This window comes from Aricia agestis, chromosome 14 (assembly GCF_905147365.1).
Source record: "Aricia agestis chromosome 14, ilAriAges1.1, whole genome shotgun sequence".
In the NCBI taxonomy this organism is placed as follows: Eukaryota; Metazoa; Arthropoda; class Insecta; order Lepidoptera; family Lycaenidae; genus Aricia; species Aricia agestis.
In genome coordinates, this window is record NC_056419.1 from 1,687,896 (window position 1) to 1,703,898 (window position 16,003).

The 16,003-nt window shown below is 41.7% G+C and overlaps 1 protein-coding gene across 1 annotated transcript in view; it reads left to right on the forward strand.

Moving 5' to 3' along the window:
• Window positions 1–95: 95 nt before the first annotated feature.
• LOC121733680 (muscarinic acetylcholine receptor DM1) overlaps window positions 96–16,003 on the forward strand; it is a 47,672-nt gene continuing 31,764 nt past the window's right edge. The window contains exon 1 of the mRNA XM_042124014.1: window positions 96–876. Within this exon, the coding sequence (XP_041979948.1) occupies window positions 149–876 (728 nt within the window). The 5' untranslated portion in view covers window positions 96–148. The remainder of the gene's footprint in view (window positions 877–16,003) is intronic.

The following is a 16,003-nucleotide window of genomic DNA, read 5'->3' on the forward strand; positions in this document are numbered from 1 at the left end:
GAACCACAAATACTGAGTACTGAATCTCTCGTTGATTTTTTTTTACCAATTTTGTAATGTTGATGCTAACCATTCGTCCTCGTTGCAGACTCGTGTCGTGGGGACGGGCGTTGTGACGGGCGCGCGCACGGCCCGCCGAGTTGACGACATGCTCAGCGCTGCCAACGCCACAGACAACCTCACGCTGGCACTCGACCTGCCCACCAGCCCCTTCAGCCTCGTCCAGAAGATCGTCATCGCGCTCATCGCCAGCGTCCTCGCCGTGCTCACCGTCGTCGGCAACTCGCTGGTCATGATCAGCTTCAAGATCGACAAGCAGCTGCAGACGATCAGCAACTACTTTCTGTTCTCGCTCGCGGTCGCCGACTTCGCCGTTGGACTGATATCGATGCCGCTGTTCACTCTATTCACTATATACGGGTACTGGCCGCTCGGAGCGATAGTTTGCGACACCTGGCTGGCTCTGGACTACCTCGCTTCGAACGCGTCGGTGCTCAACCTTTTGATCATCAGCTTCGATAGATACTTCAGCGTGACGCGGCCGTTGACGTATCGCGCTAAACGGACGACGCGCCGCGCTACAGTCATGATAGGCGGGGCCTGGGGCTTCAGTTTGGTGCTATGGCCACCCTGGATCTACGCTTGGCCGTACATAGACGGGGAGAGGAAGGTGCCCCCTCACGAGTGCTACATCCAGTTCATAGAGACGAACCAGTTCATTACGTTCGGGACCGCGATAGCGGCGTTCTATGTGCCGGTGACTGTGATGTGTATACTGTACTACAAGATCTGGCGCGAGACCAAGAAGCGGCAGAAGGACTTGCCCAACCTGCAGGGCGGGAAGAAGCACGACTCGTCGAAGCGGTCGAATTCGAGGTATGTTTTGATATTTATATAGTTTTTTTATTTTGAACTTTACTCAAAAGTAGGTTAGCGTTTGCGCCGCTTATAGAAATTAGACACTCGCAACAGCATAGAGGTTCCTATGTTAATTGACGTCATTTTGTACTTTAATAATAATCAAAAGCCTAAAATACAAGCAATTAAGGTCTCGCACACGAAACTGCGAATTTGCATCGAATCGCAAAAACTTGCAACAAAACTCATACTAAAAATGCAATGCGAATTCGCAATTTTGTGTGGGAGCCCTGAGTGGTCCCTTTAGTGCCGAATTTATATTTTTTATGAGAGTAGGCCACTTTATTTTCGCCGCCCAAGTTTGTTATCTGTAGGGCCTGTATGGACGCTGCCCTACGGGCCCTAGTAGTTCGCGTATCCGGGGCTGAGTCCCTATCTGTGTCTAATATAATACCAGAGAGTATATTTTCCTTAGTCTATGATAAAACTAAGGTTTTGGGGTGACAGAAATTCGTTCGGTAACCGTGCATTTGCTAGATACTAATATGTTTTCTTCTTTTGAACTCTGTATACCCTCTCAGAAACTATCCATATTTCCATACTTAATATTATAAATGCGAAAGTGTATCTGTCTGTCTGTATGTCTGTCTGTCCGTCCGTCTGTCTGTTACCTCTTCACGCTCAAACGGCTGAACCGATTTTGCTGAAATTTGGCATGGAGATACTTTGAGACCCGAGAAAGGACATAGGATACTTTTTATCCCGGAAAAATGTACGGTTCCTGCGCGATAAACGAATTTTGGCGCAACGGAGTTGCGGGCGTGATCTAGTTATATTATAATTAACACAAAAATAATATCTCTACCTTGTATTAAATCTAAACCTCTCAATTTTCTCATGTTTCATGTTACATCTCGCGCCATTTGCTTTTAGAAGCTAATGAAATGTAATCAAATGCCATTCTGCTAACGAACTTAGCGTTTACTTTGTTAACAAAGGGAAATCTTTGCGACTGTACAGTCGACAGAATCTATCACTTTTAAGCCTTAAGCTTATTTAATATGTCTACCAAAAGAGCGTTCGTACCCATTAGGTAGACCTTTGGTTCGCAACAATGAGATATTTTCTGATCTCAAGTACATAATACGGACGCTCGTACGGTGAAGGAAAACATCGCGAGGAAACCCGCACATAGTTTGTCCCAGACGTATTGACTAGTTCTTTCCTCTGGACTAGGCCGACTATGATGCGAGAATGCCGTATGTGCTTGGGCAACCGTACGGACATTTAAATCTTGTCCCAGGCACTACAGTATTTGAAGAGTGCCGGTTACTTCGCTCTGAAAATCTATATATATAAAACTCAAAGGTGACTGACTGATTGACATAGTGATCTATCAACGCACAGCCCAAACCACTGGACGGATCGGGCTGAAATTTGACATGCAGGTAGATGTTATGACGTAGGCATCCGCTAAGAAAGGATTTTGATAAATTCCAACCCCAAGGGGTTCAAATAGGGGATGAAAGTTTGTATATAATAATACTTCTTAACGCGAGCGAAGCCGCGGGCAAAAGCTCGTACTATACAAATCATCCACAACGGATGTAAAAGGCGGATCTACCAGTAGTAAACCTTATACTGATAGATTTAGGGTTGAAATTGGCGACAGCTGTACTCTAAATAGATACATTTTAAATTAGATCGTTGATAAGATTGTACGTATTTTTAGAGGAACCTATTTTAGGGCACAGAATTGCTTAGCTTCCTAAATCTTTCAGTTGATTGCTTTTAATCCCATTTAAGTACTATTTATAGCTAAAACGTTTTTTATTAAAAGTTAAAAGCTTTTATTTAACTAGCTCTGTATGTATGTAGGTATTTATGTTACGGTGGAATTTTGGACCTCAATTTTGAAGTATATATATTTAACCGATTGAGCTGAAATGTTGTATACTCGTTTAGTTTGGATGACCATACACGATATTATGGTATGTGACATCACTCTAAACCCAATATGGCCGACTATCCAAGATGGCGAAATAATTATTTTTTATGCAGTTCTACAATATTGATATTAAATGAAAGGGTTTTTGAGAGTAAGTCGAAAACGAATGTAATTTTATTCTACATCCAACATGGCGGCTTATCCAAGATAGGGGAATAGTTATTTTTTATGCACTTCTGCAATATACCCTTTGATATGATCTCAGGGATGCCCGAGGGACAAGCTAAATCTGTCTTGAAACCCGCAACGAAATTAATCAGAAGAAAGGTAGGAGGAGTAGAAGATATCCAATTTCCCTCCCCAAGCAAAGCAGGAGAAGGGAGACAGCAAAATTGTAATGACAATTAATGTCCGAACAAGAGGGGGAAGCACCACGGGAAAAAATATACTTAATACAATAACGCCTACTTCATAAAAATTACATTTATTTATAATGGCAAACTTGTTCTCGATTGTTTCCAATAGTATTTATGACAAAAACGTTTGAAAGCACCTAAATTCCTTAAAAATAGCACTAGAATAAATAAGGATATTAAACGTACATCTACTATCTAGGTCTCGAAGTCAATACTAAAAGCTCTCAGGCTGTAGTGCTATCTAGCAGGAGTGCGACGGTACAGGATTTAAGAGCATTATACCCCCCACTCACGTTCGAATTGATTGGCCGCGCGCCGGTTCGAACTTGTGTAGGGAAAATGTGGATATTAGAACTTAACTGAAAGTAGTTTTTAATGTAGGACGCGAGAGTGTCTGTTAATTTCGTCACTAGCTAGGAGAAAAATGGTCTATTAACTAAAACTTACACTAAATTCAAATTAATTTGGTTTTGAAATGTTAACATTTGTTTCATTTTTTCTTACACTCGGCGTCTTTCATTCCACGTACGACGTAAGTTTAAAAGTATAATAGTCATTAATTTTATACTAAGACTTCATGTAGTAAATGAAAAATAACGACAGGCCAGAAGTAAAAACGAAACAGCGGGAAAAACATACGTTTTATGTTTTTCCCACGAAGCTGATATACAGTGTGTTTTTTTTTTTCACTTTTTTTCACTTTTGTATGGGCAAGGGCCCGAGCGTCAAGTGTTTCCCCATACAAAAGTGAAAAAAAAAAATTGGTCTTTCAGCGCTGCTACTTTCACAGTGAACTCTCTACAAGGAACACGTACACACCCTAAAGTATTATCACTTATTTTTGTTACACCCTGTAGAGAGGAGACGGCCTAAGCAACTGTGCACTGTGATTTTCAACTAGGTCCTGACGTCATCATTGTGGGCGGGGCTTAAGTCAGTACACTTTCAGCGTTTGCCAGGTGCACACGTAAGGAGAATCGTATTATTTTGGTGTTTTATGTCAGGTTGTGGATATAAATAACTTAAGTTTTAAATTAAGTAACATGTACTTGGATAAGTATTTATTATCCAATTTCTGTAAGCGACATGTAGCTGGTATGCTATTTAATAGTTTTACTTTTTCACAAGCCAAGAATTTGGCTTCTACGACTACTGCTTTTATTGAGCAGGATACTTACCATAGTATTAACGAATTGGAACATGTTCCAAATAACCATTTAAATTAGAGAATAAGACAATAGAGAATGCCTCTGGCAGTTATAATAACTCAAGTTTAAATAAAAATTTTAAAAACTTCAAAGATTTAAGTAATAATAATTGTAATGTAATCAATCTGGTGCATCAAAACCTACAAGGAATGGTAGGTAAGGAACTTGAAACTGAGTTATTTTTAAAGGAATTTGACGTTGATATTTTGTGTATTTCTGAACATTGGTTCAAAAAATATGAACTCATTTTCAATTTCAGTAACCACCAGATTGCCAGTTCGTTCAGTAGAGAGGAGGCCATAAGAGGTGGCTCTTTAATATTAATCAATAAAAAAATTAAATTCAAGGAACGTAAAGACATTATTAGTCTCTCCACTGAACGAATTATTGAGGTAGCCTGTATAGAGTTGAGTCATCTTATTATTGTGAGCGTATACAGGCCTCCATCAGGATTATATGATTCATTCGAACAAGTCATGGAACAAATTCTATACAAAATATGTGCATCTAATAAAAAAGTTATAGTCTGTGGTGACTTCAATATAAATTTATTAGATTCGACCCCCACCACTATTAGATTCACATCTTTGTTTAAATCATATAATCTTCTTAATCTATTTTATGAGCCAACTAGAGTATGTGATACAACGGCCACTTGTATTGATAATATTTTTACTGACATTACTCCACAAAAAAAAGAAATAATAAATAAGCTTAGCTCTGATCACTGTGGACAGTTAGCTTCTTTTAATATAAATTGTGATAATAACTTAGAGGAAAAGCTTGTATTTATTCCTGTGAATACTAAACGCATTGAGAAGTTTAGAAATAATCTAAGTTCAAGTATTCAATTATTGAATGGGTCGAATAGCTCAGATGAAGCTTTTAATAAATTATTTAAGATAATAAGAACCCAATTTAACAGTGTGTTTACTTCAGTAACGGTTAGAAACAATAAAAAAATGAAAAATAATTTTACTAAATGGGCGACTGCAGGAATTAAAATAAGCAGGCAAAGATTGTATAGTCTGTATGAAGAAAAATGTTTTAATAATAGTGTAGCATTTAAAGAATACGTTAAAAACTATTCTAAAACTTTTAGAAAAGTTTGCAAATCTGCTAAGGCTATGTACATAAAGAAAAAGATTAAAAATTCCAAAAATAAAATTAAAACTACTTGGAAGGTAATAGCTGGTGAGACTGGAAACGTCACCTGTCGTAGCTCGGATTTTCAACTGTATTTTGAAAATAAAGAAATTACCAATGACCTAGAAGTTGCGACAGCCTTTGAAAAATTCTTTGCTGACATTCCGGTTTCAACTACGAAAAACTTAAACTCCTCACCTGCAGCTGCCGAAAAACTACTCAAAGATAATGTAAAGGAATGTAATGTCAATTTTAAGTTTAGAGAGATTGACCCCAAAGACATTATTGATACTTTTAAATTATTAAACATTAAGAATACCACCGATCTTTGGGGATTGTCTACAAAAATTATTAAATCAGTAATTGACATCATAGCTCCTCATCTAGCAATGATTTTTAATAACTGTATAGAGAATGGTGTTTTTCCTGACTTAATGAAGCACAGCAAGGTTATACCTTTATTTAAAGCGGGAATTAAGTCTGATCCGACAAATTACAGACCTATATCGATTTTACCGACTCTTAGCAAAATATTTGAAAAAATAATTTTAAAACAGCTATTGGTACACTTTAATTCAAATAATTTATTACACTAAAATCAATACGGTTTTACTAAGGGTCGTTCCACAACGGATGCTGGTATAGGTCTTCTATGTAATATATTTGAAGCTTGGGAGGGATCGCAGGATGCCTTAGGTGTCTTCTGTGACCTCTCTAAGGCCTTCGACTGTGTCGAGCATGCTACATTGATTAGGAAATTACACCACTATGGCATAAGGGACTCAGCACTCAACCTTTTGACATCTTACCTCAAAAATAGGACTCAAAGGGTTGAAATCAATAATAAGAGATCAAATGGAACCAAAATAGAATTAGGTGTCCCACAGGGATCTATTTTAGGCCCGTTTCTTTTTCTCGTCTACATAAATGACCTACCTTATCTAGTTAAGGATAATGATAATGAAATAGTACTTTTTGCTGATGACACTTCACTTATTTTTAAAGTGAAGAGACAACAGTCTAATTACGACGAGGTAAACTGTACTCTTTCAAAAATAGTACATTGGTTTAATGTTAATAATTTACTTTTGAATTCTACGAAAACTAAATGTTTAAAGTTTACTTTGCCCAATGTACGGCAAGTTCAAACCAATGTACTATTGAATGATGAGAAAATGAATTTGGTGGACACTACTGTATTTTTAGGTATTACACTAGATAGTAAATTACAGTGGGGTCCTCATATTGCTAAACTCGCAGATAGACTCAGTTCTGCAGCATATGCAGTCAGAAAGATTAGGGAAATTTCTGACGAAGACACTGCACGATTAGTATACTTTAGCTATTTTCACAGTAGAATGTCATATGGTATCCTTTTATGGGGAAACGCTGCCGATATTAATACTATATTTGTGCTGCAGAAGCGAGCTATACGTTCGATTTACAAAATGTCTACATTTGAATCTTTGAGAGAAAAGTTTAAAGAAATTGGTATTCTGACAGTAGCTTCTCAATACATTTTAGATAATGTAATACATGTTAGAAAAAATATATGTAAATTTAAAGCCAAAGGTGACATTCATTGTAGAAACACCAGAAATAAGTACAAGCTAGATTTGCCAGTGATCAGACTTAGTAAAGTCAGTAAATCTTTTAAAGGTCAATGTATACGCCTTTTCAATAAAATCCCAGAAAACGTTAAAAATCTTTCCATTAATAAATTTAAGAAAGTAGTCAAAGAGCGTTTGTGTGCCAAAGCCTATTATAAGGTCAATGATTTCATAAATGATGGCACATCTTGGGAGTAGGATGGCTGCTTACAAGGCTACTTCTACATTATTGTACATGACTTACTATGTATGTATGTTGACATTGTATAATTTTAAGTTACAGCATTGTAAATTTTATTTTAAAAGATTAATTTTTTTACCTCACTTTTTTTTGGTAAAAAAAGTGGGCCCCGTGCGAGTTTCTTACGCCGGTTCTTCTCGCCGGGATAGTTCCCGAACCGGTGGTAGGCACCGTAGCTAATATTAACATTCTGAAAGTATTTTCTTAAAATCTACTCAGAAATAAAACATTTTTTATTTATTTATTTTATTTACATAATTACATAGGGTCGCTCGCTCGACCGAAGAGATAATTTTTTAAGGGGGTGACAGACGTGCGAGTAAGTACGTGGACTTATGGCTCGACGATCTTAATCGCCTGTGTGTCAGCAAAGAGCCGCGAGCCGCAAGCCGCGAGCCTGGGGGCACGGTAATCCAGTGTGAGCGATTCTCGTTTGTCACGGATCACCACTCACACATCACACACCGACGACGCGAGCTGAGTAAGTTCGCGAACTTAAAACCCGCGTGATTTAAGTTCGTACGTCTGTCAGGCCTTTTACGCACTCGACCAAACAAACTAAAACAAACAACAAACCCAGCAGGAGACAGACAGTCACAGACAAGACAGAATCACTCATAGACTAGCTACATGCTGCTGCTGGATCACCTGGATTCTATAGGAGCCGAAATCCGTATGAACCCAAAGTGGAGGTTTCATGTTTGGGCTCATATTGCCGGCCTCATACAAGAGGACATATTTTATATATGATATGATCCTGTTAATAGGAATTATTTTGCACAATTTTAAAAAGCATAAAATTAAATTAAATTAAGAAATTTTAAAAAACCCCCGCCAAAAAACTTTAAAAAGTAATGAAATAATATTTACTGACTTTAATTTTAAATAATTCCTTAGATTAAAGTAATATTTTTGTTGGCGACACGACAAACTCGGCGGGGCCGTGGTCGCCGGGTGGCAGAGCAGTGGACTGTATCTTGAAGGGTGAAGGATGCCGGATGGAAGATTCCTGGAGAAGGAGGTGCAGGAGACGAGAAGGAAACACAGGAGTGAACTTGGTACTGCTTGGAGCGGAGTGTGGTGGTGGAGCAGGGCTTACGCATGCATCTGCTTGGCTTGTCGGAAGTGAATGTGTATGCACCGAGAAAGTGCGTGTTTATATATGAAATTTGTACCGTTAGAGCCCGTGGGGTTCTATCGGTTGTTGTCGAACGAATGCAGTCCGTTTATTGAAATATAACATTTTACACATAATATGACATCAAATGGGATTCTTATAAGCTAATACAATGGTAAACAAACATTCTTATAAGATAAATAAACAATAAAATATGTAAAACAAAGCCATGTAAAAAAGAGACAACAATAGTTCGAGTGCAACTATGCAAGAAAGAGACAGCAATAACAATTGTGTGAAACACACTACATTCCCGTGCGAAAGGGACAGCAATATTATAAAAATGAGACACAAGATAAACATTTTCCAATAGGAATTACTAATATGAAATCTTAAATCTAAGTGTAAACAAAAGGAGGGAATAAAACTAAGCTATTATTTACAGTCTCCCCCTCGTGCGCAAGCACCGAAACGTTTTATTCCTGGCTGCTTACGAGAATCAGACGAGATATAGCGAAGGATGCTGCGTAGTCCAATTATGTGGTAGCGCTGTCGGAGCTCGTTCATCATGGTTTGGTGATTGCCGTGGTTAAATACTGCGTGCGTGTGATGCACTAACAGTCGGGTAAATTCTTCCTTCGCATGTAGGACAGGCAGATTATATTCTTCCTTAACTCTGCTATCGAGGTATAATATCCCGCTGCGGTCGAGTTTCACAGCAAGTTTGTGAAAGGGGGACCTCTTCGGAGGTCGTTGCCCAGCCTCTATCGTCTTTATATCGTCCGCGAACGAGATGTTCTGACTCCTCTTGATAAGCAGTAATTCTGCTAGTCTGATGTGATCAGGAGAGATTTCCGTATTTACTTTTCTCTTGAGCAATTTGGCTTTAAATGCCTCAGCCGAGAGCAAGACGGTGGCAGCAGCGCGTACCAGGCGCTTATACTTCGAAAACCTTTCAACTTTAGGCAAGTAATCGTTATTTACATGGTCTACACAGACGTGAACCTGCTTAATTATTCTCTCCTCCCCTGAAGGGGGTAAGGGAACCGCGGTCCGCTTTTCGCACGGCCATGTCGCGGGGTCGTCTAAAATAAAGCTAGGTCCTGTAAACCATCTGTGTGTCGAACTAAAATTCACCGGAATGCCCTTGGTAGCGTCGTCCGTGACGTTGTCGGCGCTCGGCACCCATCGCCAGTCGGCCGGGGTCGTTGTACTTTCGATCTCGGCTAGCCGGTGCGCGACAAACGACTTGAAAGTACGCGGATCGGATCTAATCCAAGCTAATACCGTTTTTGAATCCGACCAGTAATACGACTTTGTAATTTTGTAGTCAGATTCCCGTTTTACTGACTCTGCTAAGCGGGAACCAAGAACCGCGGCTTGCAACTCTAATCGCGGTATCGAAATTGGTTTCAACGGCGCTACTTTCGCCTTTCCCGTAACTAATCTAGCCGTCTTTGTGTTATTATTCATGCTAACGAAATAAACTGCGGCCGAATAAACTTTTTCGCTAGCATCGCAAAATATGTGTAACTCCCCCTCGCCAGAGGGCGGGGCAGGTACGTATCTTTCTATTTCGAAAGTCCTCAGCAAGTTTAAATTATTAATAAACGACATCCACGTAATGTGGTGTTCCTTAGTTATAGGATCGTCCCAACCTACGCCACTACGCCATATTTCCTGAATGAGGCACTTACCTACCATAGTTACCGGCGAAACTAATCCTAACGGGTCGAAAACCGACATGACGGCGCTAGTGACTTGCCTCTTGGTGGGTAAAATTTCCCCTGAAATTACACTAGATGGCGTGTTTCTGAGGTTCACGTTAAATCCTAGAGTGTCGCGAGCGTGGTTCCAAATGAGACCTAAAGTCCTTTCTGTATCGCTTTTTCCTAAAGTCGTCGCGCCGCTAATTCGCTTATCGGAAACGTCTTTTATTACTTCGGGCACATTCGACGCCCAACCGCGCAACTCGAACGAAGCGCCTAAGTTAATCCTATACATGGCATTGACCGCTTGCCTGGCTTCGTCCGCGTCGTCGAATGAGTCTAAGTAATCGTCCATATAAAAGTTCCGTTCCGCAGCTTTAGCTACCTTCGGGTACTCTGAACTAAAGTTTTGCGCGTTTTTATTTTTAACATGAATGGCCACGCACGGCGATGAGGCCGCCCCAAAAATAAGCGAGGTCATACGGTATTCTCGCGGGGGGATGTTTCTATCGTCGCCTCGCCACAGAAAACGAAGGCTGTCGCGATCCGAATCAATCACTTTTATTTGTAAGAACATCTCTTTGATGTCCGCTACTACTGCTATTTTTCCTTCGCGGAACCTAACTAAAACGCCGAAAAGCGACTGCAATAAGTCGGGCCCGGTTAGTAGCGCATCATTCAAGCATTTTCCCCCACATTTAGCCGCAGCGTCAAAAACCAGTCGCACCTTACCTTTTTGGGGATGAACCACTGAAAAATGAGGTAAGTACCAGGTGCGAGGTGATGTGGCTGGGGTGCTCACTAGTTCTGCGTAACCCGAACTTAGCAGGTTATTTACTTGTTTCGAATACTCTATTTTTAAGTTTAAGTTTTTATCTAATTTGTTCTCTAGATTGTACAGACGGCTTAGAGCTTGTTTCTTATTGTCCGGCATTACTTCATTGTCGGTTTTCCACAATAAGCCTGACTCATACCGATCGCAATCGTTCATTTTATTGCAAGTTCTATTTAAAACAGTTAACGCGCGCTCGTCCGGATCCGCTTTAGGTTTACGCGGCTCTATACCTAACGATTCTATGCTAAAATAATTCCTTATCAATTCTAACGCGGGATCCTTGGACTGCGACGTTCTTACGTGACTTATGAACTGAATATTATTTAAATTACGCGAGCTTGCGTCCTGCCCGTGCAGGACCCATCCTAATTTAGTTAACGACGCCACTGGCTGGCCCTTATTTCCGATACGTAATTGTCGAGACGTAATTAAGTGCCAGTTATCTTGGCCGATAAGTATCGTAGGTTTAGCCTGCTCGTAACACAGTTCGTCTTCTAATTCCGCTAGGTGGCTGCACTGTCTAACTAGGTCCTTGCTTACGGACTGCGGCGTAAGGTTCAAATTACTAATCGTGCTCGCGTTCATTTTTTCTAGATTTCGACTACACGCGCCGCGGATTGTTAGCGATATGTTGCACGATTCGGGGTCGTCAATTTGGTTACCGCCTACCCCTTCCAACTTAAGTAGCTGGCTGCGACCCCTGGGTGCTACACTGTCCGCTACCGTACGCTCAACTAGGGTCAATGTAGAGCCCTCGTCCAGCAAGGCGTATGTAGCGGTGGTGCCCACTGGGCCACTTATCTCAACCGGCACTACTTTGAGGTAGGTGTTTGACGCACGAACGTGATTTATTGAGCTAACATTGCCGCTTGCGGGCGGCGCTGCACTGCCGCTACCGTGTAATAGCTTATTATGAGACGCTTCGCAACCGTTTATGCCGCACGGAATATATTTACATCTGAAAGTTCGCCCGTGCGAGTTATTTAGACATCTAAAGCAAAGTTTACTATTTTTAGCTGCGTCCCATCTTTCCGATACGCTAAGTTTAATAAAATCTGCACAATTAATAGTCGTATGGGAGCCTGAACATACGGGACAATTATTTCTATTGGACGAGTTTGACGGCGCTTCCGTCGCGGAGCGTGGCGCCTCTGTCGCGGGGCGCGGCGTGCGATGCTTCGGCCTGAATGGTTCGGTCTTTTTAGCTGAGGGTTTGAACGCGGCTGCTACGGTATTACGCGGCTCGTACGTGACTTCGCAATCTGATCTATCACAGGAACTATCGCTATCATAACGCGTCGATCTATGAGTCCGTGTGCGAGTCGTGTTTACCGCGCGAGGTTTCATCTTGCCTCTCCTTTCCTCCCTAGCTGTTTCGTACGCGAACATCGCGCCGCACTGATCCGCCATAATATTTAAAAATCTAGCCATTAATTCGAGCTCCGGTGCTCCGGGTCGTTCAGATTTGAACTCGTACCACTTATATTTTAAAATAATATTTAACTTGTCGACTATTCGACCCACTAACTCGGGAGAATACAAATATTGTGGCTGGTTAAGTGACTTTATGGCCGCTACCGTGTTTGATATTTTACTCGCGAAACTACTAACATTGCGCCCGTCTTCCGTCATACGGGGTAAACGTTTTATGTTTTCGATTTCGGAGAGAATAAGTAGTTCTGGCCTGCCGTATCGCCGTTCTAGCGTATCTATTATTTCGTACGGGTCCGATACTGTGTATAGCAAAGCTCTAACTGTTTCGCGGGCCGCGCCTCTTAATGCTTTTCTTAACCTAGCTACATTTTGAATGTCCGAGAACATATCCGCGGTGTCATTAAAAACGGATTTAAACGCCATCCACTCCGTAATTGTTCCGTCGAAGTGGGGCAACTCATGAATGAATTTAGGCGTCGCTTCCGACCTACTCGAATTGACCGCTTGAACTATCGCGTTGGCTAGCAATGTCATGTCGCTAAGCGACGTGTTACCGGCGCGCGGTTCGATGTTTTCGGTCGGACGCGGGTCTCGTCCCGGGTTTTGAGCGCTTGTTGACGGCCTAACACATTGCTCCGAGATCCAGCCTTCAACTCGGGTTTTATTCGATCTGGGTGGCTGGTCCGCGTCGGTGGATTCTCCTAGCTCTATCCTAGCTATTTCCAGCCGACTCATGGCAGCTGCGGACGCCGCCCTAGCCCGTGCTAGTTCGGAGTTGTGATACTCTAATTCGGCCTGCAACGCGGATAATTTGCTGCTTGCTCTGTCCCCGGGGACGTTAACTATAGTGCCCGGCGCACTTCCTACATTTTCGACTACGTTGTCGAATTGTGCGGGTACTGAATTCAGTTTGGCCCTAGCGTCGGTACGCGTGCTGCTCTCCGTCGTGTCTTCAACGCCGGTGCCTCTGCTCCATGTGTTGGTCTCGTGGGTCGTGGTCTGCCCTGACGATGGCGTCTCTTCCCGCGAGGGCGTGGACTTGCCCGAGCGCAACACACGCGCGTTCTCCATTGCGCACGAGGGGCCCTAACCTTAAAACTAACACTTTTCACTTTCACTTCACTTAATGTCTTTACCTAAGTATACGTAACGCGACCTACCGAGCCTACTACTAACAGCCCGGTCAGCTTGCTACCGCGGTGACGCCGAACCGGGAATAGGAATGCAGGGAACAGGAAGGTAGGAACCTCCCGGTAGAGGGCGCGGGCGCTCACGGGTGCATCAGAGTGCGGGAGGAATGTCCGCACCCGTCGTTGCGTGCCAACTTGTGGCCCCAGAGCGTTACCGTACCGTGCCGGCGGGGTCTGACTGTTCACCTGGGTAGGTGTGTGGAGGCGTCAGGTCGTCCACAATGCTTCCGTGCGCTCTGCAGGGGCCGTTTAACACCGCTAGGTGGCCACGCACGTTAATGAGGATTGCTTCCAAGTAATCGGTGGAGGTAAGCAAAGCCAACCACCAACACTCGCGCGTACTTGTTTCTTTCTTCTTTCTTCAGAAGGTAGACGCTGGCCTTGGCTGCAGGGGCTTCGTCTCTTCTCCTGTGTTTTCTCTCTTCAATCTTCTCTTCTCCGGGACTGGGCTGCCGTCTTCAGGGCGAGCTTCTCTCTTCTCCAGGGCTGGCTGCAATCTTCAGGGCGAGCTTCTTTCTTCACGAGCTGACGCAGTGATCCGGCTTCTGAAGGACCAGTTGTTGGCGACACGACAAACTCGGCGGGGCCGTGGTCGCCGGGTGGCAGAGCAGTGGACTGTATCTTGAAGGGTGAAGGATGCCGGATGGAAGATTCCTGGAGAAGGAGGTGCAGGAGACGAGAAGGAAACACAGGAGTTAACTTGGTACTGCTTGGAGCGGAGTGTGGTGGTGGTGGAGCAGGGCTTACGCATGCATCTGCTTGGCTTGTCGGAAGTGAATGTGTATGCACCGAGAAAGTGCGTGTTTATATATGAAATTTGTACCGTTAGAGCCCGTGGGGTTCTATCGGTTGTTGTCGAACGAATGCAGTCCGTTTATTGAAATATAACATTTTACACATAATATGACATCAAATGGGATTCTTATAAGCTAATACAATGGTAAACAAACATTCTTATAAGATAAATAAACAATAAAATATGTAAAACAAAGCCATGTAAAAAAGAGACAACAATAGTTCGAGTGCAACTATGCAAGAAAGAGACAGCAATAACAATTGTGTGAAACACACTACATTCCCGTGCGAAAGGGACAGCAATATTATAAAAATGAGACACAAGATAAACATTTTCCAATAGGAATTACTAATATGAAATCTTAAATCTAAGTGTAAACAAAAGGAGGGAATAAAACTAAGCTATTATTTACAATTTTAGTCCATAAATGTTGTCAAGGTGTGTCGGGGGACCGCTACTGTTTGATGTTTGATTTCACATAACATTATAGTTTAAGGGTCAGTTCACAGCGACCCGAATCGAGAGAATCAGCGACTATTATGTCATTATGGCGATACAAAATGCAAAAGTCTCTGCTGTCATACTTTACTTGGCGGTCCCCCGACACACCGTGACAACATTTATAGACTGAAATATTACTTTAATCTTAGGAATTTTATAGTAAATATTATTTCATTACTTTAAAAAAAATTTGGCGGGGTTTTTCTTTAAATTTCTTCATTTAATTAGTCGTGATATATTGAGTCTTAGGCCAAACTATTGATATAAATTTGTTCCTCTTCGGATATGTTTGTAGTTACTAGAAAATACACAAAGAATACGTAATTTCTAATTACTAATTATCTGGGGACAATAGACACACCTGAGGGGTGATTAAACAAATTTCGTAGGACTGCCTCGTTACAGTTTCCCTATATTATATAATATAATGAATAAAGGACATATACAACTACAGGTGACTATTTGCGTCGTCAAATAGTAGCATATATTTCTGGGTATGTGGTCAAATATTTACATTCCAAAATCAACTGTGAGAACTGTCTCAAAGAATTATATGCTGATGACTACGGTGATAGTGACCTTGATTTCATAAAAGCTAAAAATAAGGATGGCCTTACTTACCCATCATTTTGACACCCCTTCACCCCGCAAATTGTCACGCGTCGTTTCATAAGGAAACTTGATTACGACACCTCCTATCTATATCAGCTCCGTGACCCATCCTAAAAAAGTGAGCAACGACCTTAAGGCCCAGTAGTCCCTAAAATAAGCAGGTCGATGTCTGTCAGTACGAATATCGACGTAAAGGACATTAAAATAACATTCATATCAGCGCGCCTTGTACAGTGGCGGTTACGCGCTCGCCGCGTGTCTTGATAATTCGAAATAGGAGAAAAAACCTTTTGTTTTTAGTATTACACAAATCAAATATTTCGTTCAACTCGTTTAGGTTAGGTTACGACAAATTTACAACATTTTTTGTTTTTACTAGGAA